General features: G+C 39.0%; 1 protein-coding gene across 3 annotated transcripts in view; it reads right to left on the reverse strand.

Moving 5' to 3' along the window:
• Positions 1-24,963, reverse strand: part of LOC109398757 (neural cell adhesion molecule 2) — a 642,607-nt gene that overhangs the window by 16,355 nt on the left and 601,289 nt on the right. For 2 of the 3 annotated variants that reach the window (XM_029870566.2, XM_062859062.1), the window contains 2 exons: positions 19,028-19,405; positions 18,185-18,417 (listed from right to left, as the gene is read on the reverse strand). In XM_029870566.2, the coding sequence (XP_029726426.1) occupies positions 18,185-18,417; positions 19,028-19,405 (611 nt within the window). The remainder of the gene's footprint in view (positions 1-18,184; positions 18,418-19,027; positions 19,406-24,963) is intronic. The other variant, XM_029870573.2, reaches the window with a different exon arrangement.

Below are 24,963 nucleotides of genomic sequence, written 5' to 3' on the forward strand. Positions count from 1 at the left end.
TGAATAGGCATGTCAGCCAGACGAACATCACAGATGTGATAATCGACAATGCGTCTCAAGAATTTCAGAAAGAACGAGGTAACCAGATAAATCTGAAACTCATTCCATCTTTACACAACGCACGCACCCTTTCGGGATAACACTGTGGAGTAATTTCACGCCATGAAAATACCCCATAGAAAACTACAAGAGTTCAACACATGTTTGAAATACTCAAACCCCTCTGGAGAAAAATAGGACAAAACCCCATTTCCTCCTGGAGATTTGAATTAAGCAGAGCTTTTTAGGGCCCACTAAGTCGATTATATAGCTATAATTCTCAGGCGGAAACTAGAGATTTGTAACTATACAAAAGAATGATTTATTCGAAGATATATTGAACTTGAACAGATCAGAGTTCCATTCAGGAATACCTCTTGCAGTCCGCACAGACCGCAGAGGACAAGCTTCTTTCAAAGCAATAGCTGTGGTATACTACAATGGAGGGCGTTGTAGGTACAAAACCACAATGAAACTCTCTTGGAGTAGCAATGGAAGCGAGTTGTCCACAAAATGTGGTCGCAACCAATTAGTACAGGTTCCCTAGTTCGTTGAGCAGGGACGTCTGAATACGCAAATTTTGCGAAGGAACACTCAAAAGTGGAGACTCCTCATCTGACACATGCCAATCAGTCAAAAGGTTTTCGGTTTTATAACGGTTATTAAAACCTCTACAAGACTATTAACTATCAAAATGTTACTTGGGAGGGGTTGTGGGGTTGAAACTCTTCCATCATTACCGATGTTCTTTACACTAGGCGCTTCTCTACCCTTTGCAAAAATTTGGAAAACTCCTCCCTTTTTGTGCACGGGCCTAACTTGAATGGTGTAGGGTCACTGCGCTTTCGTATCAACTGGATCCGTAGCGAACACCGTTGTCTACCACCTTTAACGAATGAGTCGACGGCCGGTCGACAACGGAGCAGATTTTTCAATACTAGAAACTCTCTACGGGGATTCCAGCATCCAGAAGGTAGCCAACGCCGGAAGGATACGTTGGGCAGGGTATGTTGCAAGTATGCCGAATAGTAACCCTGCAAAATTGGTTTTCGCCACAGATACGGTTAGTACAGAATGGCGTGGAACTCAACAAGCACGATGGACGGACGGTGGAGCCACAAACCGAGTATTGTGACGTACTCTGCCCATGATCGCATATCAGTCCTATCTTTGCTGGGTTTCCTATTCATATGGGACAACTATACGATCATAGGCAGTACTATTGTGGATTATGTCTTATCTCATACGTGATATTAAACAAATAGATAAATACGTGCATGAATCCGCACAATAATCGCAAAAAACTCTCTTCCATTTCCAATCGAGGGAATGTGCTTAGTCAGGAGATGTGTGGTCCAAAAGAGTGGCTCATCTTGGAGAGATGGCCACAATAATTTGTCATTCGTAATAGCTGTCACCCAGTGGTGCCGTACCACATTGCAGCCTAGAACCGAGTAAAAAAAAAACCTCTCCCATCGTATGAAAATCTCACTTTTATTCAATCAAGCACGTTTCCAAGAACTTCTTTGGCAGCCGCTCGGAAACGTATGCATCGATAATAATGCGCCAGACTGGATTGTGACGTTCGATTCTTCCGTTCGTGTGTGCTTTTGTCTATCGCATCGCACTAAAGGTTCCTATACCGGAATTCCAGTGCGGATCTAAGCTCCCCGAGTAGAAAATGAAAAGCCACACATTCGACCATTATTGTCGCATGTGCCTACGGACGGACGGGAGTGGGTGGCACACACATATATCATTGGAGATGTATTCACAGCAGCAGCAGCCAGCAATGAATACCGGTGAACGTGGGGACCTAAGCCTTCAGTGCCGAGGTGGGACCACTGACTGGCATATTGGTATGGAGGACAGCATCTAACCACTCGACGTGCAATCCCGATGGATGATTACGGATTGTGGTTGTCATCTCTATGCATGGGCCCGGTTTTTTTTTCGTTTCCTTCTGAACTGAAACATGAGGGATTGCCGGACCCAGAACGTGTAGGACAAAGAAGATTAGAGGGAGGCCTCGCAAATGGAAGATGACACTTGCGCGATCAGGGTTGCCAAATCAGTTAGGAGAAGGTAAGGAAATACGCAACATTGTGAGACTATTGGCAGAGGGCGATTGTATTAGGAGTTCAACATTATTCATCTGCTTATGGGTCATTCCATATGAAGTGACCGAGAAAATGTGGAAACGTGTTATCAACCATCACGGATTTTGATCAAATTTTGTTGGAATATTTGAAGGAAGAAAAAATCCAAATTTTGGTGGATAACAATTTATTGTTATCCATTCTAATAAATTCATAATTGATAAACTGGCAACACTGTCATATTATTATTATTATATAGTTTTCTATTCTCCTTGGTCTAGATCAGCCCAAATCACCGTTAAATTGCATCGAATAATTTTTTCTTAGCGAAACTTGTAAATTGGACTTATTTTATATATTAGAGAAAAAAGGTTTTCAAGCTTAAAAACGCTGTATCTCTGAAACAGCCAAAAAGGGCAAAAGGTTATTGCAACCATAACAAATTGCAAATGCTCCATAGAAAATCAAAAAGCGCTCCATAAAGAATGAGCACATGTTCCATGAAAATGTGCAATGTTACCCATAAATAATTGAAAACGTTCCATACTTTATAAAAAATGTACCGATAAAACATAAAATTTTCTCATTAAGAGTGAAATTTTGCACCAATAAATAATACTGAAATGCTCCATAATAAAATACAAATGCTCCATAGAAAAATGCAAATGCTCCATAAAAAATTAAAATTTTACCTATAGAAAATTAAATATTGCTCCATAAAAAAATTAAACTGCACCATAAAAAAATTGAAATTGCTCCATAGAAATTAGACAAATGATCCATAAGTATAATCAAACTGCCCCACATAAAATACAATTTGCTCCATAAAAAATGAAAATGCTCCATAACTTTAAACATTTGCACCACTGAAGCAGTGCAATGTGAAGCAATTCAGCCCTGTCGAATTAAATTATGAGAATATGCTATCTGTGGAGGATTTTCTATTTTTCATGGAGCAATTCATATTTTCTATGGTGCAGTTTGATAATAGTTATGGAGAGTTCACCTATTTTTTATGGTGCAAATTCATTTTCTATGGTGCAATTTAATTGGTTTTTTTTTTTAATTTAGAATAATGTATTGATTTTTTAATTTCATACAAGAGAGCACCTTTTTCTGAGCTACTATGATACCTAAAATTAATTACAAAGGTATTTTTTTAAATCACTTTTAGGCTGCTGGGCAACTGCTTGACAGCTCCGCCCAGTACAAAATGCGACGAGGGGTGATTTGACAAATTGCTCCCATACAAACTTCAAACTGATTTTTAAATAGGTTCCCGGGCACCAAAATTCATGAAAATTTGGATTTCGGCTCAGTTTTGCATGCAGATTCAGAACATGGTATTATCTCAACATCGCTAAAGAAGCCAATTTTTCTATGGAGTAATATTCAATGGGCAGCCTATTTATTGCACCCATAAACAAATAGAAACGCTCCATAGAAAATCAAAAAGTGCTCCATAAAGAATGAACATATGTTCCATGAAGATGTGCAATGTTACCCATAAATAATTGAAAACGTTCCATACTTTATTAAAAATGTACCGGTAAAACATTAAATTTTCTCATTAAAAGTGAAGTTTTGCAATAATGAATAATACTGAAATGCTCCATATTAAAATACAAATGATCCATAAAAAAATGCAAATGCTCCATAAAAATTAAAATTGTACCCATAGAAAATTGAATATTGCTCCATAGAAAAATCAAATTGCACCATAAAAAATTGAAATTGCACCATAGAAAATAGACAAATGCTCCATAAGTATTATCAAACTGCACCATAGAAAATATGAATTGCTCCATGAAAAATTGAAAATTCTCCATAGATAGCATATTCTCATAATTTAATTCGACAGGGCTGAATTGATTTACATTGCACTGCTTTAGTTGTGCAAATGTTCAAAGTTGTGGAGAATTTTTTATGGAGCAAATTGTATTTTATGTGGTGCAGTTTGATAATATTTATGGAGCATTTGTCTATTTTCTATGGTGCAACTTCAATTTTTTATGGTGCAATCTAATTTTTTTATGGAGTAATATTCAATTTTCTATGGGTACAATTTTAATTTTTTATTGAGCATTTACATTTTTCTATGGAGCATTTGTATTTTAATATGGAGCATTTCAGTATTATTCATTGGTGCAAAACTTCACTTTTAATGAGAAAATTTAATGTTTTACCGGTACATTTTTAATAAAGTATGGAACGTTTTCAATTATTTATGGGTTACATTGCACATTTTCATGGAACATATGTTCATTCTTTATAGAACGATTTTTGAATTTCTATGGAGCAATTGCAATTTGTTATGGTTGCAATAACCTTTTGCCTATTCAATGTTGAAATGGTTTTCAGCTTATGCAGTCGGAAGCCCAGCTAATACGTTGATTTTTTAATTCTGATCCGACGTTTCGGGCCTTTATTGGTCCTTTTTCTGAGGATTCTGGAAGTGTAGTGTGTTATTTTTGTTGATTGTAATTGTGATGTAACTTACAGAATGGGCTAACGTTTTTTTGTCATGGGGGTCTTATCGTTCGTCAAAATTGTTTGTGTCCTAAACGTCAACTTATCCCTAAATTGTATGTTATAACATTATTATATAGTTTTTTACGTTGTTTTTGAGTTTAAACTTACGGCATCTGTGATTTTTCGTCAAACTGTTAATTTAAATGACCGGATTGCTATCACATACTTTTTTGTCTAGCTATTCTAAGTGTTCTAATGGTTATTGTCTAGGGGTTTTTATAGTTCTTTTATGGTACATTGGAGGTTGTAGTATTGGTAACTGTATCGTCGTTCACTTTTAATGAAAATTGTTTATGTTTTACCGGTACATTTTTTATAAAGTATGGAGCGTTTTCAATTATATATGGGTAACATTGCACATTTTCATAGAACATATGTTCATTCTTCATGGAGCGCTTTTTGATTTTCTATGGAGCGTTTCTATTTGTTTATGGGTGCAATAAATAGGCTGCTGCCAAAAAGAGTTAAGCTTTTTCGATTTTAAAATGTCTGATAAACACGATGGAATCCAAATTTTTAAAATTAAAATATACTCATTCAACGAAAAATCGATTTTAAATTTTAAAATTGAAAAATAACATGTTTGGCAACACTGTATCGAAAAGATAATATTTTTCCTAGATTCCTCCATCAATTTTCTCCAGAATCGTATCCCACCAGAACGCGATTTTTTCACTAATACATCTCTCAATTTGTCAATTAGCAACATTCTGTGCCTTCTAATTAATTATACATTCTCCGTATGTTTCAGACATACCAACAAAGACCCAAATATACCCATATTGCATGGTTTTAGAGCCTTAAACACCATCAAACAGACGCCATTTTAAATTTGGAGCCGCCATCTTGGATATTCTGGTCGCAATTTTTGGAGTTCGAACATCTTCCTCATACCAAATTAAATAAATTCTGCCAGGAATGAGTTCGGAAATTTCCATTTTCATTCGGAATTTTTCCAGGGATAAATTTTGAAAATCCATAGTTTTCTTCTTGATTTTTTTCTGTGTTTTTTTAGAGATTACCCCAGAAATTGATTTAACTCCTTTATTAAACCTTCCTTGAGTTCCTTCCAAAATTGCGAGATGATTTTTTTTTAAATTGCTCCAGGAACTAGAAAGTCTTCCAAAGTTCCTTAAAAAAAATTTATTCAGAGTTCTTCAAAAAATCCTCAATTTAAGTTCCCATGGATTTTCTCAGAAATTCTTCCATAAATTCTTTTAGAAGAAAGTACGAGTCTTCTTTGAGGAAAAATTCCTTCAAAAGTGCTTTCAGCAAATCCTTCAGAAAATCAAACGTTCAGAATTCCACCAAAAACTTCACCAAGGATTTCTTCTCCTTCACAAATTCTTCATAGTATCCTCCAAATTTTCTTCCAGGGACTTTCTAGAGGTTTCTCTGGAGATTCCTCCGGATACACACCGTAACAAAAATTAACTTTTGGTCTGTCTCAAGAGCAAACTTATGTGTCTCTGACAGATTTTGGGCCGCTGAATCCGAATCTGGGATCAGATTTGCTCCAGCACGTCAAAATTTTGAGCTATACTTCAATTTATAGGGTAAAATATGCGATTTTGGGCTTTTTTGACTGCCAGCCATTGAGCATGGAAATATTTTTTTTAAGTAATCAAAAGGTAAATTGATCAATTAACATCTAAATTAACGACTCATGCAAAAAAAATCGTTTTTACAAATCAAATTTGATAGATTTAAACATTTTATGTTAGTACAGTGATAGACATTCGTTTAGCCGAGAACAAAAAAAGTGTCAGGAAACTCATACAAAAGATTTTATGATAAAACTTTTTTATTGTAGTAATAGTATATCTAGTACAGTTTTATAAAAATGTGATACATTAAACTTACATATACACTGAAACAAAACCGAGGGTAAAAACCCTTCAAATTTCATTTTTTGCCTAGACATTCGTTTAGCCGAGGTAATCGAAGAATTGGTTTTCAATAGATTTTTTGCAATTTCGTGAGTATATTTCGAGAATATACTCCAATGCATTTAGTTTATGACGTGTTAGCAAGATATTTGACCTTAAAAGTTTATTTATTTGTGAAATTCAGAGAAATATTATAAAAAATGTCTCGATAAGGAGAAGCGACGATAAACAAATTTATTTAAGAAAACTGATTTCTGTAAACACTCAAACGTAAGCTAGATTATCAGTTTTGAAAATATGGCACAGAATTATTGTCAGAAATGTTCAAATTATTGCATAAAATGTCATGAAAAAAATAAGTATATTGGTTTTCGGTTGGTTAAACTTTAAAATGGGATTGATAAAAGCTAAAATAAATAGTTCTGCATTGAAATAAAGACGTGCCCTAATGCCTGTGGAGTATACCTGTTTGATACTACCATTACCAAATGAGTTAGAAGACTGCAAAGTGAAAGAACTGCAAGAAGTGTCAGATTTTGTGTACCCTGTTTATTCAAAAGCAGATGCTCATACAAAAATGCAAGATTTGGTTAAATAATTGGCTTATTTCATTCAATCTGAAGAAATACATTATTAATGAGTCTTAGTTGTGAACCACATTCATTTTTGAAAAGACAATTCACACAGTCTTCAGCCAGAGGCCGCACAGACTGAACACATTACTTACACTAGACAACGGACGAGACACAGAACACCCAGTGGCCCAGTGATGAATTTTTCGTTTGACGAAAAGTTTCCACCGACTGGAGCGGGAATCGAACCCACACTGCGAGGCTTACGATATGCCTAGACGACTGCCGCCGCTAACCACACGGCCACGAAGCCCACGTAACATGATTTGTTTGAAAAGAATGTCTAAATTATGAAACAAGTAGTTCATGCTAGAAATTTGAATACTTTCGGTGCCATTTCTCGAAATATGAGCCGTCCAATGTATATTATTTCAGCCAGAATACAGTCTAGAAGATATTGGGAGCTATTAGAAGACGTAATAGTAGTAAACGCTGTGAATTATTCAAGTGAAACCATCATATTTCGTCAAAACAATACTTAAATACGTGATTTTTTGATGGTTTGTGTTATTTTTTTCTGTTAAAAACGTTGTTTTTCGCAAAATTTCAACCTGCTTTGGTCATGAAACTTTCATTAGATTCTTTTGAAACACTTCCGATAAAAATAACTACATCAAATTTCAATTGAGAAACATTTAAAATATTATGACACATTTATATGAGATGCATGCAAAATTAATATGGCAACACTTCCAAAAACGATCTAATTCATGATTTACAAGTCGATCAATAATGCAGATCACCATACAAAATGACTTTGTTGAATATTTTTCGAAATTTGATAGTTTTTTATTATGGAATTCTAAAAATTGTACAATTCGGCTAAACGAATGTCTAGGCAAAAAATGACATTTGGAGGGTTTTTACCCTCGTTTTTGTTTCAGTGTATATGTAAGTGTGATGTATCACATTTATATAAAACAGTACTAGATATACTATCACTACGATAAAAAAGTTTTATCATAAAATCTTTTGTATGAGTTTCCTGGCACTTTTTTGAAATTTTTTTAGCCTCGGCTAAACGATGTCTATCACTGTATGTAAACTTGCATGCAACTTTTGGAAGGTGAATTGTATGGGAAATATCGTACCTATCATAAATCGCTTAAAACTATCAAATTCGATTTGGTAAAACGAAACATTTTACATGAGTCGTTAATTTAGATGTTAATTGGCCAAATCACCTTTTGATTGCCTCAAAAAAATATTTCCATGCTCAATGGCTGGCAGTCAAAAACACCCAAAATCGCATATTTTACCCTATAAATTGAGGTATAGCTCAAAATTGTGACGTGCTGGAGCAAATTTGTGCCCAGATTCGGATTCAGCGGCCCAAAATCTGTAAGAGACACATAAGTTTGCTCTTGAGACAAAAAAATGTTGTGCTGTGATATTCTTTGTAGGATTCCTCTATAAATTTGTTCAAGTATTCATTAAGAAATCTTCTATATATTCCTTCCAAAATTTCTTCATGTGTTTCTTCGGAAATTTCTCCAGGACTGGAAATCTACGAAGGTTAAAAAAATCTTCCAGTGATTCTTTGAGATATTGCTCCAGGGCTTTCTTGAGATAATCCTCAAAAATTTCGCATAAAAATGCCAAAAGACTCCTGTTGGGTAAATTTCCAGGGGTTTCTTTTGAAACTCCATCAGGGATTACTTTAAAAATTATTTTAGGTTTTCGTTTAGAAAATCTTTGCGAAATTTCTACAAGACTCCCCTAGAGAATCCATTAAAACATCTTTTAAAGACTATTTGATAAATTATTCCAGTTACTTCAGGAAATCTTCGAGAGATTCCTTCAAAACTCACATACATCATCAGAGATTAGTTCAAGATTTTTTTTTTCAGGGATTCATCTAGAAAACCTCCCAGAAATTTTTCCATAGCTTCTTGCATAATTACTTTCAGTGATTCGGACAAGAATTCTTCCAGAGATATCTACAGGAATTTATACAGCGTTTCTTCCAGGGTATCCTTCAGTTATAACTCTGTGTATTTTGTTAGAATTTTATCCGGTATTTCTGCTAAGGATAACTTTAAGAATTTCTCCACGGTTTCTCTAGGAAATTTATTAATATACATTACCTAAGAAGGAGTGCCATTAGAAACATCTCAATACACTAAAACCTTTATGCATGTTATTTTTATGCACTTTTAATTCATGCACCTTTTTTATGCCATGCATAAAAAGAGGGAAAGCTGCTCAGAGCAAATATTGTGCATGAGAATATTTCATAATGACGGGAACTATTGCAACAGCGGCCAAGGGGTGTTTATAGAGGAGAGCAAAGGAAAGTTGCAGGTTCGTTTTTGGGTGTTTCCGAAGGTCTCATATGTGTTACATGGGGTCCGAGTGGGTCTTAAGGGGGTTTCGAAGTCATTTCAGGAAGTCTCAGAGCATTTTAGGCTGCTTTCAGAGGCGTTTTTAGGGGTTTTGGTTTAGGAGGATTTTTTGAGGCATTTCAGGATGTTTCAGACCATTTTCGGCGTGATTCAGAGGCGTTACGTAAGCGTTACGGGGGAGTTTTGGGGTGTTCGGAGCTTCTCAGGTGCGTTACATGGGGTCCGAGGGGGTTTCAGGGGGATTTTGGAGGCATTTCAAGACGTTTCTGAGCATTTTTAGCGGGATGCAGAGGCGTTACTTAAGTGTTACGAGGAGTTTTCGTGGGGTTCAAAGCCTCTCAGGTGCGTTACATGGGGTTCGAGGGGGTTTAAGGGGGATTTTGGAGACATTTCAGAATGTTTCAGACCATTTTCGGCGTGATTAAGAGGCGTTACAAAAGCGTTACGGATGAGTTTCGGGGGCTTTGGGGCCTCTCAGATGCGTTACATGGGGTCCGAGGGGGTTTAAGGGAGATTTTGAAGGCATTTCAGGACGTTTCAGAGCCTCTTCGGTGGGATTCAGAGGCGTTTTGGAAGCGTTACGGAGGAGTTTTCGTGGGGTTCGGAGCTTCTCAGGTGCGTTACATGGGGTTCGAGGTGGTTTAAGGGGGATTTTGGAAGCATTTCAAGACGTTTCAGAGCATTTTCGGGGGATTCAGGGGCGTTACGAAAGCGTTACGGAGAAGTTATCAGGGGTTTCGAAGCCTCTCAGATGCGTTACATGGGGTCCCCGGGGAGTTTAAGGGGGATTTTCTCCTCTGAGCTTAGCGGTTCATACATTACTGTTAAAGCAACAAGGGGGTGTCCGCAAGGCGGAGTACTTTCTCCTTTGTTGTGGTCACTGGTGGTGGATGAGCTTGTAGACAGCTTAGAGAGAAGAGGCTTCGAAGTGGTTGGATATGCTGATGACGTTGTCATTATTGTACGAGGCAAATTCGAAAGTGTTATCGTGGAAAGAATGCAATCTGCCCTAAATCACACTTTTTCCTGGTGTCATAAGGAACAACTAGGCATAAATCCTACAAAAACTTCCATTATCCCTTTCACCAAACGGAGGAAGGTCCAACTGAAACCCCTTTTCTTGAATCATACACAACTAGTTTATTCGAGCGAAGTAAAATATCTAAGTGTCATACTCGACGCAAAACTGAATTGGAACTCTCATCTCCAATCAGTTGTGCAGAAAGGTCTCAATACACTTTGGGTTTGTTCAAAAACCCTGGGTAAAAGATGGGGCCTAAAACCAAGTATGATCATGTGGATATATAAAACCATTGTTCGTCCCAGGACTACTTACGCTTCCCTTGTCTGGTGGCCTAAAACTAATGAGGCTGCTGCAAGGGTGAAGCTCAACAAAATCCAACGCACCGCTTGCATAGCGATCACTGGTGCAGTTCGTAGTACACCCACTTTGGCCCTAGACGCAATGCTTCACCTGCCCCGGTTAGATCAATTCATAAAGCTGGAAGCGGAAAAAAGTGCTCTAAGGTTAAAGAGAACAAAAACACTGCTGTCGGGAGACCTTACGGGTCACCTCAGCATATTAAATGAATTTGCCATAAATCCCGCAATAGGAATTTGTAGTGACTGGATGGAAACGGTAGTCAATTATGACTTACCTTACTATGTGTTCATTCCTTCCCGCCAGGAGTGGGAAGGAGGTGGACCCAGCGTTCCAACAGGCTCTATAAATTTCTTCACAGATGGTTCGAAAATGAATAATCTGACAGGCTCCGGAATCTATGGCCCTAGAACAAAAATCTCTGTCCACTTAGGACAGTGGTCCACAGTATTTCAGGTGGAAATATATGCAATACCGTCAAGGCGCCATTCACCGTGGGGGCTCCATTCACCGTGTGCCTTCGAATATTTTTTCATTATTTCCATATTATGATTGAATGATATGACAATTTTCCTCCAATTTCACCAATACAACACTAATGTATTGTTACCATGCCAAAACGCTCATTAGAAACATTTAAAAGTATCATTTTGACACTAAAGTGTGTTTACATGAAGCGGGTTTCTGCTCGTTCACTGCATTTATAGTGAAAAAATGAAAACTGCGCTAAGGTGATTTAAGCGATAAACTAAATGTAGTAACGTTTTTATTCCACCAAGAAGCAATTAAATTCACATATCAGGTATGTATTTTGCATTACCGACGTAAGTTTAACAAGAAAGTACGATTACTCGTACTTTTTAATTGAAACAAAAAGGCACGGTAAATGGGTACCCTAAAAATCAATGGTCTACATTCACCGTGCCCCATATTGTCCCATATATCCAGAAAAAATCGAAAATTTGAACATTCGTTTTTCTAATAAAATCTTGCAAGTTATTACTTGAAATGAATTTAAACGAAGAAAATTCCCTTGGCTGGGTTGTTTTGATCATTTTTAAACAAAGTAGAATAAAATTTCTCATACACGGTGAATGGGTCCCTACTACCACGGTGAATGGTGACCTACCACGGAATTAGGCGACCCTACTACCCTTTACTAATTGTACTATATCACCAAATTTTGTGAAAAATGTTCTACTTCTGTGGATATTGCTTTAATTTTAACCTATAACTAGCTGTACCCGGCAAACTTTGTTATGCCTACTGCGTTTTTTGACGTTTCAAGTTTCTAGCCACGACCAAGTCCCCGGTCAAAATGTATAGAAGATCGATTTTCAAAAACTCTCAATTTCTCCATGTTTTTTGCCTCATAAACCTTCCTTGGGTGAAAACTAACAGAACAAAACTAAGACGACCAAAATCGGACCATCCGTTCGCAAGTTATGCGCGGTCCCACGTATGCCACTGCATTTTTATATATATAGATGAAGGCAATTAAAAGCGGCACCAACAATGTTATTAGAATGCGTGTTATTATGCCTGAGGAGAAAGTATAGGTTTGCAAAAATATGTATTTTCTCTGACAGTCAAGCGGCACTTAAGTCGCTTAATAACTACACTTGTAACTCAAAGCTAGTGTGGGAATGCATTCTGGCTTTGAAAAACTTATCCATACGCAATCGAGTCTACCTATATTGGATCCCAGGACATACGGATCTAGAGGGAAACGAGATTGCTGATGAGCTAGCCAGAAATGGATCTAATGAAAGGCTCATTGGCCCTGAGCCCTTCTGCTGGATCTCAGACTGCTCTGTAAAAATGGAACTGAACAAATATGTATATGGTCAGTCAAATTACATCAAACTGGAATGCACTTCCCCATACGAGGCAATCCAATAGGCTCGTAACGATTAACCCCAAGAAAACCCAACAAATATTAGGTCTCAACAAAAGGGATCTCAACATCTACACCGGTCTAATAACTGGACACTGCCCCTGCAGATACCATCTACAAAAGATCGGAGCAATCCAAACCTCAAATTGCCGCTTCTGTGACGAGGAGAGGGAAACATCAGAACACATCCTCTGCTATTGCAGTGCACTCGCCCAACGTAGGTTCAAAGTTCTCAGCAAGCCCTTTTTAGGGCCTGCTGACATATGGATCTTATCTCCCAAGGACGTGGTTGGCTTCATAAAGCTAGTCTCGCCAGAATGGGGGAGTCACATACTGTAACTCAGGATCTCTATTCATCAATAATAGATGGTCTTGAGTTCAGTCGATACCAAGGTATCTCAGTGACAAATATGTTACTGATATAACTTGCGTACCTCACAGCAAAAGGGTATATCACAATAATAATTCTAAAATCTGGACGCAGTGATCTTCACCCGACAAACGAGAGAGAAGGGGGATTTTTGATACATTTTAAGAAGTTTCAGAGCAGACTCTGAAATACCTTAAAACGCCACTCAAACCTCTTGCAAGGCTCTTTAAAGGCTCCTGAGACGCCTAAATTGCTCCTAAAGCCCCTTGGAACGCCCCTGAAACCCACTTAATACTATTGAAATACCCCAGAATTCCCCCGTAATCCCATGAAAACACCAACAAATCTTGACAGAACACCCTCAGAAGGCTCCTCAAATCCCACGAAACAACCCCTTAAAACGCCCCTGGTGCCCCTTGGAACCCCCTTTTGGGCTCTCTGGGAACTTTCTGGAAACCCCCTTAGCCCCATCTTAACTGCCCAGGAGCAAGACCTGTTCTCACCAACTAGATTCTCTAATTAAAGCCCTAGTTAAAGCCCAAACTTAATTTATGCATAAATTTCCCTCTTTTTATGCCTTTTTTTAATTTATGCACATTTTTAATTTATGCAGTCCCAGCCATGTGCATTAATAGAGGTTCTAATGTATCTGTTTTTTTTTCTATGGGTTTTTACAGAAGCTAATCTATCTAATTATTGCTGTAGGAGCTTGAGCTATGTTTTTTCAAAGCAAGTAGTGTCAGGGGAAAACAAAAAAAAATCCACCTGAGTTTTCCGGGAAAATAGGCGATCCTGAAATTTCTAAATTTTTTATTGTTCACATATTCATGAGCCCTGCCTGTGGAAAAAGTTTCATGAAAATCTAAGACCCTTCGGCCCAATTTGTACGGTAATAAAAAATCCCCATAGTTGAAGAAATACTTGTAAGAATCTTTGAAGGAATTTCTAAGCAAATTCTTGGAGGATTGTCTGGAAGAACCCCTAAAGACACAGACACGTTTAATGCTTCCAGTGAGCTATTTGCTCTTTCAAGGAAGCACGACACTAGACAACGGACTAGCATGCAACGCCCAGTGGCACAGCCGAAAACTTTTCCTGACAGCTGCGGCGGGAATCGAACCCGCGCTCCTTAGCACGATGCGACTAAAGGCTTGGTGACCTTAGCCGCACGACCACGAAGCCACAAAAGATGCGTGGACAAAATTCCTGAAGCAATTTCGGAAATAATCTCTGAAGGAATTCCTGGATAAATGCCTGAAAAAAATAAAAAAAATCCTTCAGATTTCTCCTTAAGATTTCTAAAAAAAAGTTGTTCCAAGGAAAAAAAATGTCGAGAAAATCCTGGAGTATTCCCGGAGACATCTTTAATGTGATTCGAAAGGAAACTCTGAAAAAATGACAAAGATAATGATGCAGTTCGTGAAGAAATCTCTCAATAAATGTCTGAGGGATTTCTTGAGTGATAAGTACACACAATTTCTTAAGGAAAGCCTGCATAAAAAACTGAGATTTTTTAAAGAACTACCAGAAAATATGAATTTTGAAAAAATATTCCAGAAAAATCTCTCGAGAACTTTGTAGAGGTGTTTCTAAGCGGCCGTCCATAAATGATGTAGCATTTTTTGGCCATTTTTTAACACCCCCTCCCCCTCGTAGCCTATTTTCCCTTACCTAATACATGGTTCATAGCAATTTCAGGGACTCCCTCCTCCCTTTAAAATGCTACGTCATTTATGGACGACCCCTAAATTAATGCCTGAGAGAATTTTTTATTATATAGAGTTACCTAGGTATGCCTAAAGAAACCTACGTAAGACATTTGCAGAAGAATACCTGGAGAAAATCCAAAGAAAAACTTCTCTATGGGAATCCCTAATAACATGGGTCAACTATATGCTGCACTCGACAGAAATCCTGACAGGAACTCGAGAAAAAACTCTGACATTCTGTGCACAAATGTGGAAGCAACATGTGAGGAAAACCCTAGGTTAGCTGTATAGAATTTTCTGGAGTAATTGCTTGCACAAAAATCGAAAAAAATAACTCTTGTTACAACTCCTGTTAGCAATAGAGGTCAGATAGATATCCCGAAAAAAAACACTTAAAAGGAAACAATGGAGACAATGGTAGAGGTGGAGAGGACCTGGTGTGATGGTTAGAACACTTGACTATCACGCCGAGGACCTGGGATCGAATCTCACTCCCGACAAATTTACAAAATGTGGGTTCTTCCTTCGGAAGGGTAGTAAAGCGTGGGTCCCGAGATGAACTAGCCAAGGGCTGAAAATCTCGTTAATACAGATAAAAAAAACAATGCTAGAGAAATTTCGGATAAGACCTTCGAAGGAATTCTTGAAAACACCAAGGACATATCTTTTTACAAATAACGTGAGATACCTCGCGAGCAAATCTGGAAACATCCTCTGGCTAGAAGAAATCCTGTGAGTCACAAAAATTGCAGTTGCAGAAGAAATTTCAAGAAATGAAAGGTGGAATCTTGGGAAATAATTTAAAAACATTTTAGAAGTAATACTTTTATTGACAAAATTATTGACGAAGTTTTTTTTTTAAAAAAAAGGGGGTTGAACTGACAGGCTTGGTGGACCAGTAACTACTGCTTTGGTTTCATATGCAGAAGATCATGGGCTCAATTCCTGACCCGTCCCTTTCCTCCTACTTTGTATCTTTCTATATTCCTATCTACATATTCAAATCATGTACTATAATATGTTCATTAGTGTGGGTCATCGGAACCGTTTTCTCAGATCAAAGCTTTTTTGGTTCCGTTTCGGGTCCTGAGTATCTGTACAAAATTTGAGCATGATCGGTTGCGTCTACACTTTGCGCATTGCAATTGAAATTTGTATGGGATTTTGTATGGGAAAACATACTTTTTTGAATTTTTGTCATAAGTTGAAAAAGTTTGTCTGAAACTTTTTAACCGATACTGTAAAATGATAGCCTAGGATGTTCTGAAAAACTTTGTTGAAGACCGCAAAGCGATCCGATGCTTGTGAAAATAGTTATAACCAACGAACCCCACGCATGTGTTTATGTTTTAACATGTAAAGGAATAACAATAGCAACAAAATCATGCTGTTTCGCCAAGCAATGCCGACGCTATAACTTTTTTCATAAGCATCAGATCACTTTTCGGTCTTCGACAAAGTTTTTCAGGACACCCTAGGCTATGTTTTCACTTTATCGGTTACATGGTTTTAGAAAAATTCGAGCTTGTTATGAGAAAAATGCAAAAAAGTGTGTTTTCCCATGTAAAACCCCATACAAACTTCAAACGCGATGCGCAAAACGTAGACATAACCGATCATGCCCAAATTTTGCACACTTATTTGGGTCCTGAAATGGGATCAAAAAAGCTTTGATCTGAAGGGATACCATTGAATTTTTCATTTTTCCATATAAACCATGACCCACTCTAATGTTCATAGCGGTGTCAGGCCATCCGGCCGAAGGTCATTAGGCCGAATGGTCATCAGGCCGAATGGTCATTAGGCCGAATGGTCATTAAGCCGAATGGTCATTAGGCCGAATGGTCATCAGGCCGAATGGTCATTGGGTCTTCTTCTTGCCGTTACGTCCCCACTGAGACAAAGCCTGCTTCTCAGCTTATTAACTGAGAGCTTCCTCTGCAAATGACCATTTTGCATGTGTGTATCGTGTGACAGGCACGAAGATACTTTATTGATGCTGAATCTACTGATATTTTACCCATGAATTTTTCCTTCTTTTAAATATAGGCTGTTCTTTCTAGTATCATTGCTGAAATAGTTTTTGGCGCTGAAACTGCTGATATTCAATTCATAAATTTTTCCTTCTTTAAAACATAGGCTATTCTTTCTAGTTCCATTGTTAAACTAGTTTTTGTCAAAAATTGTTGGAAAAGGTAAAAACAACGGCTAACTTTCAATTCGTCCTGATGACCATTCGGCCTAATGACCATTCGGCCTAATGACCATTCGGCCTAATGACCATTCGGCCTAATGACCATTCGGCCTAATGACCATTCGGCCTAATGACCATTCGGCCTAATGACCTTCGGCCTAATGGCCTTCGGCCTAATGACCTTCGGCCTAATGACCCAGCATCGTTCATAGCAATCACTAGAACCAGAAACGAATGAAAAGCCGTTTCCCTTTCTTCCAACTTTCACAGCACAGCAGTGTCAATCTCTCAGATAACGCCTACAAGTCATGCAATCAAGTGAACTATGCCGCAAGCTTCATGGTAATAATTACACAAATCTATCACCCAACGCCTGGCATACACGCACCAATGTGTGAACCCCTCTGCCTACCATATCCCCACAAACATTCCGACATCCTCATGAATTTGTGCAGACGCAGAGATATATTCGATCTGCTGTGATTACAATCGTTTGTAATCATCACTACCTCCCCCTTCCCCACATTGACCTGCAACCTGGCCTGACAGGCCCCATTGTCGCCCAAAATTATAAGATCACCATTGAAGATGCCTGCTAGTCCCCGGCAGATATCTCATTGGTTCCTTGTGTGAGTGTAGCTGGTCTGGCGATACTGAAGAAGCATCTACGGACGGTCAATCAAGCTCAATCTTAGCTCAAAATGGGGTGGAACTATTTAAAGAACTCTCACAAAACCCATGAAGAATCGTTTGCGATTCTTCGAAAAGTTTCTAGATATATTCATGGTATAACTTTCTTTCAACGGCATTTCTGGGTAACTCTTTATTGAAATTCCCAGATAGTTTTCCTGTAGAATTCTTCAATGTGAAGTTTTATTAGAGGAGAACACGTTTTTTAATGGATGAGATTCATTTCTCTCCTGGCAGCTCTTCCAATGACAATCCGATTCAACAGAGTACCGTTCGAATTAAAAACATCAAACCTTTTCGCACCGTCTTCCCAGCCTCTTTGGGCCACCACCCTGGGTAACTGATTGAACCGAACACCTATTCGCTCCACCACCACCATCACCACAGCGAAAGTCATCAATAATTACCTCGATTGCACTCGGGCCTCGTACTGCTGGTCCGGATCGAGCCCGCGCAGCAGATAGCTCATGCCCTGGGTGTAGTGGTGCGAGTAGGGAAACGCCGGCAGCACCACATCCCGCCAGTCCGTCTTGGACCACCTGGTACCCCGGTGCATACCGTGGCCACCGCCGTTGTACGCGTTGTTGTACGAGTACGGCTCGAACGAGGTTATCTTCCGGTCGTAGTCCAGCATCTGCTCCTGGTCGCAGTCGGAGGTACCGTCGTGCGTGATGGGGGAGGGGGACATCAGCATAGCAGGTACGTGTAATGGTCGGTCGTCCGTCGAGGAGGCAAGCCATTCGCCCAGTCGATTGTGGTTACGGACGTGGGCGCAAAAAAGTGCAGTTGGCATGTGACGAGGCCCGAGAATCGAAGCGAAGGTGGTTGAAGAGTGTCGTCGTGCAGGTCCATCCGACGTACGGCAGCATCGTATGGGTAAAAAAGTACGGAAGAGAAGAGTAGAGAAGAGATTGAATTAATTTTGTGTTATTATGACAGACCAGGTTTTTCAGGATTAAGGAAATTACGTTTCATATGTCGGTGTGGCGTATTGGATCGAGTGGCGTGTAGCAGTAGCACCGGATGGTTCGACAAGTGGCTATGGATAGCATTCGGAACGAGAACGACATGCACGAGAACGATGTCAGTAGCTATGGTTTTTAATGTCAAATCAACATGGGTAATTTGTGAGGTTCTATTGCTTCAAACAACTGTGCTGCATGATAATTGAGTTTTTTGAAGGTCTGAATCGATACCACTCGACAGCGACATTTGAAATTCTAACCCAGTCGGATTCGCACGATACTCACATTTCCCGGAATGTACGGATGATGGGACTTCCGTTCATCAACGTAGATACCGTCGTGCGTTTGAAGAATGTCCCCGTCGACCAGCCGGTAGTACAGTTTGAACTCCTCGACCGGTGAATGGGAATCCACAACCCACGAAATATTGTACCGATCTTTCCACTGGCTGTTGGGCATCGACCGGAATACGGCCGCTTTCGGTTTTCCCGTCAAGGTGACCGTTTTCCGCGTTTTACCCAGTTGATTGTCTGCGATGCAGCTGTAGTTGCCGAAATCTTGCGGATGCACCTTTCGGATGATGAGTGTATGACGGGCACCGCGGCTTTCTATCACGTGCCGTTCGGTTTGATCGATCTGCATTGTGTCCTTGTGCCAGACGACCTGGAACGGTAGAAAGTAATAAAAAGCAAAGTATATGTCAGATAGTTGTTTTTAGCTTACTGTATTTCAAAGAAATTGATTTAATCATGTTTTGTGATAGAGGCTACAAATACTTCTCGCCATGAGCATGGCTAAATTTAAAAGACTCCTTTAGATTGAATGCTGCCTTGAGAGGCTCTCCAGAAATTTAACAAAAGGATTAATTTAGAAAATAATTTATGACTGGCTTCAGAAATTATTCTATGTTTTCTTCAGCATTTTCCAAAGCGATTTCTCCAGAGAATAAAAAAAATGGCGGGAAAGCCCTCGGAGATTTTTCTGAGAATTCATTCAATAATTCATCCAAGGATTCCTTCAGAAATTTCATAGTTTCCTGTAGAATATTTTCCAAAGTTTTCTAGAAATTTCAAAAAAAAAATCTTGAAAACTTTTTCTTAAAACCTTTATCAAATTCCTTCCAAAATCTTTAGAAAATCTTTTGGAAATTCTTTCCAGAAAGTCTTCTACTGCGTCTTCTGGAAACTCTTCTGGAAAATCTCTGATCAATTTCATTAGAAATTACTTCAGAGTATCCTCCAGAATTAGTTCTAAAGGATCCTCCACAAAAAAATCTCCAAAAATCTCCTTCTCTGGAAAAACTTCCATGGCTTTCTTCAGGAAATCCTCCATAAATTCTTCGACAATTTCATACAAGATTTTTTTCGGGAAACCCAGAAATGCTTTCAGTGATTCCTTCGGAAAATTAGAAGTTAAGTTAAGAAGCAGTCCATAGAAGATTTCAGCATGGGCAAATCTATCAAGAACCTCAAACAGAATCTCCAGGAACATTTCTGAAGGAACCCCTGGATGAAATTTTTAAGGAAATTTGGGGCGAAATTTGAAGGCCTTTGTGGAAACTTGTTGAGAAGTTTCTGACGGAATTCTAAAACTGCTCCATGGAATCCTCCATAAATTCCTTTTTTAAAGATTTTTTTTTAAAGAAATTTATCCACCAAAAAAGGCAAAATCTCTTTCCTTCTGATTTAAATTACTGCATACCAAACCAAAAACTGTGAGAATTCTAACAGTGGATCGAAAAAGTTACTTTTTATATAGAATTCGATGGGTTCCTTGTAAACCTCCGCTACTTTCAGGTATTGGCTTAGAAAACCTTCCGGTAATTTCACTTCAGAATTTTCTATAGGGATTGCTTCAGAAATTCTGAGATACTTAAGATTATTTGATAATTTTATCCAGTGGTTTCTTCAGAAAATCTTCTTGAGATTCCTTAAGGAACTGTATATATATTTCTTCAGGAAGTTCTCTAGGGATTCCTGTGAGGATTCCATTGAAAACTTTTACCAGAATGTGTCCAGGAACTTCTACTGGGATCAAGCTCGTGCGCAAGGGAGGGGCTTTGGGGGTTAAACTCCTCCCATTGCCAATATTCCATACACTGGCACCCCTCCGCCCTTTGTTAAAACAAAGAAAACCCCCTTCCTTGACGCCTTTTCTGTGCACGGGCCTGACTGAGATTCATCCAGAAAAAAAAGGAACAGGAAATTCTCCAGAAATTAAAGTAGGAGTTCACATCACACGAAGATTTTTCCAGATATTCCTCCATGTATTTCCCCAGAAATTTATCCAACATTTTCTTACAGGCTAACTCTAGGAATGTCTCCACGGATTCTTTAGGGAAATTATTCGGTTATTTTCTACAGTAAACCCTTTAGAAATATATCAAGAGTTCTTTCCAGGGATCTTGACAGAAGCTTATCCACAGCTATTTCAACAGGAATTCCTTCAGAAATACGTCCACAGTTTGAGCATGAGCATAGTAACCGCACAATTCGTAGTTGCTACTCCGTGATTGATTAGAGCAATCGAAATTGCACAAGGAACCAATGAATAGGGCTTGGAACTAGCTTACTATTCTCAATGTACACAGTTCGAGAGCTCTCAACTTTAATAGGGTCAATAACGGCGCCGGTCCATATAGCCGAGGCGGTAAACGCACGGGTATTCAGAATGACCATGCTGAGGGTGACGGGTTCGATTCCCGGTCGGTCCAGGATCTTTTCGTAAAGGAAATTTCCTTGACTTCCTTGAGCATAGAGTATCTTCGTGCCTGCCACACGATATACGCATGCAAAATGGTCATTGGCAGAGGAAGCTCTCAGTTAATAACTGTGGAAGTGCTCATAGAACACTAAGCTGAGAAGCAGGCTTTGTCCCAATGAGGACGTTACGCCAAGAGAGAGAGAACGGCGCCGGCCACGTCCTTACGGTCATCGAGGATGGGAGGGAATGTTAGTAAGACAAACGTTGTTATAAAGACCGCGAATCGCTGCATCTCCACGTTTGTCTCAGGAAGGAATTTTTTGTTAGTAGCAAGGATCGGTAAATTCGCCTCACCCCATTCATATTCACTCCTCTTTGCTGAAGCGAATCGAGAAAGATGCAGCAAACGGATAGTCGTGATCAAACACGCAACCCCATCACCAGTGGGAAGCGATGCGCGAGCTGGTTGACATGGATATTCGTGGCCGATCGTCGCAGTTTGGATCGCGAATGAATGAATGGCGAATGGTGACGAATGCTGGTGAGCGATCGAAGCGGCTATTATCATAACTAGAAGAGAATTTCTGCATATAATGCATACGTTTTTAGTGTATTGTTGTTGAAATGCTAGATTAGCAAAGAAAATAATAAACATTTTTTGAAAACTTCAAATATTCGTACGCGCAATATCACTAACGAATCGCATCACCTCTCCATCGCTTGCGATGTGAATGTGGACGAATGTTTAAATTCCATGTATGGCTTCCCACCGTTCGCCAGTGTTTGCTGTCGTCGCTGACAAGCAAACACATAAACTAAAGCAACAACCGTTAGCTGCTGACTGTATTCGAGTGTGGAAGAAGATGAAAAGTGGAAAGCAGGAACCCTGGTTAGTAGGGTAAGGTACATTGTCAGTCCGGGAGTCACCTATGGTTGGTGATATGATTTGACAAAACCTTTAGTCTATTCCACACAGAAATACACTGAACGCGACTCACTTGTCGGCGCCCGGTTTTTTTTTTTTCGACCGGCGAGCCCGAACTAACACTTTTCACTCTTTTGTGTAAATGCAAAAAATGAAAGAAAATATTTATTATCAACTAAAAATGTATTGGGAACTAGCGCCGACGGGAAGCGAAAAATTCGGAAAAACTCGATCCGCGACGCGTCCACCGCACACTCACCGCCGTCGAAATGCTCACTTCGGAATACAAAATCGAAAGAGAAAAAAATCGAACCACCGAAGCAAACGTGCGCGAACTGGCACCCGGACGAAACCCTTCCACATACTCTCCTTCAGAAATACGTCCACAGTTTGCTCCAGGAATACTTTCAGAAAAATCCACAAGAATTTAATCAAATCATTTCATCTCAGGAATTAATTGGAAAATTACTCAAAAACTTTTTTGGAATTCCATCAAGGTTTTTCCGTGGGTTTGCTCAAGATATTTCTCCAGGAAGTTTTTCAAAAATTCTTGCAGGGATTATTTCAAGCATTTTCCAGAGATTTCTTTAGATATTCGTCTTGATATTCACAAGAGTACTTCTATAGTAACTCGAGTAGGGTTCTTCAAAAAATCCTACTCTGATTCCTTATTATATTCCGTGAGGAATTCTTATATTCCGTCAGGAATTCTTTCTAAAATATCTCCAGAGACATCTTTAGAATTTCAGGCATTTAAGTTAGTGATGCCTTCAAAAGTTCTTTCATTGAGTTTTTAAGAAACTCATCTAAAATTTCTTCACAAATACTTCAGAGATTCCATCAGATTTTTTTTTCTGAAGATTCCTCCAAGGATTTCATGCGATTTTTTTCACAGATTCCTGATAAAATTCCTACATGTTTTTATTTTATTCGATCCTGTGATTAATATTTTCTTCAAAGATTGTAGCAAAAATGTTTCAGAAATCCCTATGGGGTTTTTTTCAGAAGATCTTCCAGAAACTGCACAACAATACTGGGAGAATTTCCGGAAAAAAACTTTGAAGGAAATTCTAAGGAAATCCCTGGATGATTGATTGTTTTAAGGAATTCTTGAAAAAAGCTCTTGCCCAAGCAACACGACTTGTTGCTAACCCAGTAACAGCAACCTTAGTGCAATTTATTCACTGTCCGTATTACGGACGACAGAACACAATTGCTTCTTCTTTGAAACCCAAAAAGCGCAGATTCTGAATTCTTATGCAACATAAACGAGGAGGAATGATAAAAAAGTTGGGAAAAGATTTTGTCCAGACTCGAACCATGGATACCAGGAGTATTATCTACTCACCTTACATACTACACCACAAGCTCTGTGAGAGAATCGATGCTCAACACACCATAAACTGAAGTTACTTGTTACTTCGTGGGCTTCGTGGCCGAGCGGTTAGCGGCGTCAGTCGTTTAGGTGTCTCGTAAGCCTCGGAGTGTGGATTCGATTCCCGCTTCAGTCGGGGAAAACTTTTCGTCAAACGGAAAATTCTCCACTGGGCCACTGGGTGTTATATGTGTTGTCCGTTGTCGAATGTTAGTAATAATCAGTCTGTAGAGGCCGCAAGGTCGAAGACGGTGTAATTGTCTTTTTTTACTTTATTGCACCTTCTTTGTCACAAGCTAGAGAAATCAAAATGAAAAGACGCTCAAGTTTTCTGTAACGCATATGGAACCTAATCTGAACAAACAAGCCAGAGTTAGATGTTTCATGCATGTTACATAACTAGAGGTGCCAACCCGGGATATCCCGGGACAAAAATTCCCGGGATCTTGAAAAATTCGGGATTTCCCGAATCCCGGGATAAGTTTTTTCACCGTCCCGAAAATCCCGGGATTCCCGGGACACATATTCCCTACATATTTTTTTGCTTTGATATGGATTTGGAGAGTCTTTGAAACGTATTCGAAGAGTCGTGATTTTTTTTTCAAAAATTGCCTTCAGGCAAAATACAAAAATGTTACATAATTAACTTCAACTGTGTGTGGACGACAAAACTCGTTGGAATTCGACTGAAACGATGCTTGAGCATTTCATTCGTTGTTTTGATTTCATCAAAGAGACTTTTTCCGAAATAGGCCTTTCAGGTCTTATGTTGGAAAGTAATTTTGAGGTTACAATAAACCTTCAGGAAGCTTTTCAGCCAATCAGACTCGCTTAGGAAGCATTGGGAAGACGAGATGCTACATTACTGTCTGCGGAAGGCAGCTTGAGTTTCTCGTATTCGAAGCTTAAGAAAAGTAACTCCACGCAATCACGAAGGAAATCAACGATCGGCTACAAAAAGAAAAGTTCCTTCAAGGTCTTCCATTGTCAACGCAAGTGCCATCAGAACTTGAAAGCTTTTCGAAAACGCAACTGATTAAGTTCATCGAGGAACTAGGAGTAGGGTGCGTGTACCAAATATGGCACTACCTAAGGAAAGCTATTTATACAAAAATAACCAGAAGACCAACGAGTGTCATCAATAAGTTAAAAGACAGCTTAGTTTCCATATTTTACAGGAAAAATATAGAAACGGAGCCAAAACTACTTTTAGTATTG

Source organism: Aedes albopictus, chromosome 3 (assembly GCF_035046485.1).
Source record: "Aedes albopictus strain Foshan chromosome 3, AalbF5, whole genome shotgun sequence".
NCBI lineage: Eukaryota > Metazoa > Arthropoda > Insecta > Diptera > Culicidae > Aedes > Aedes albopictus.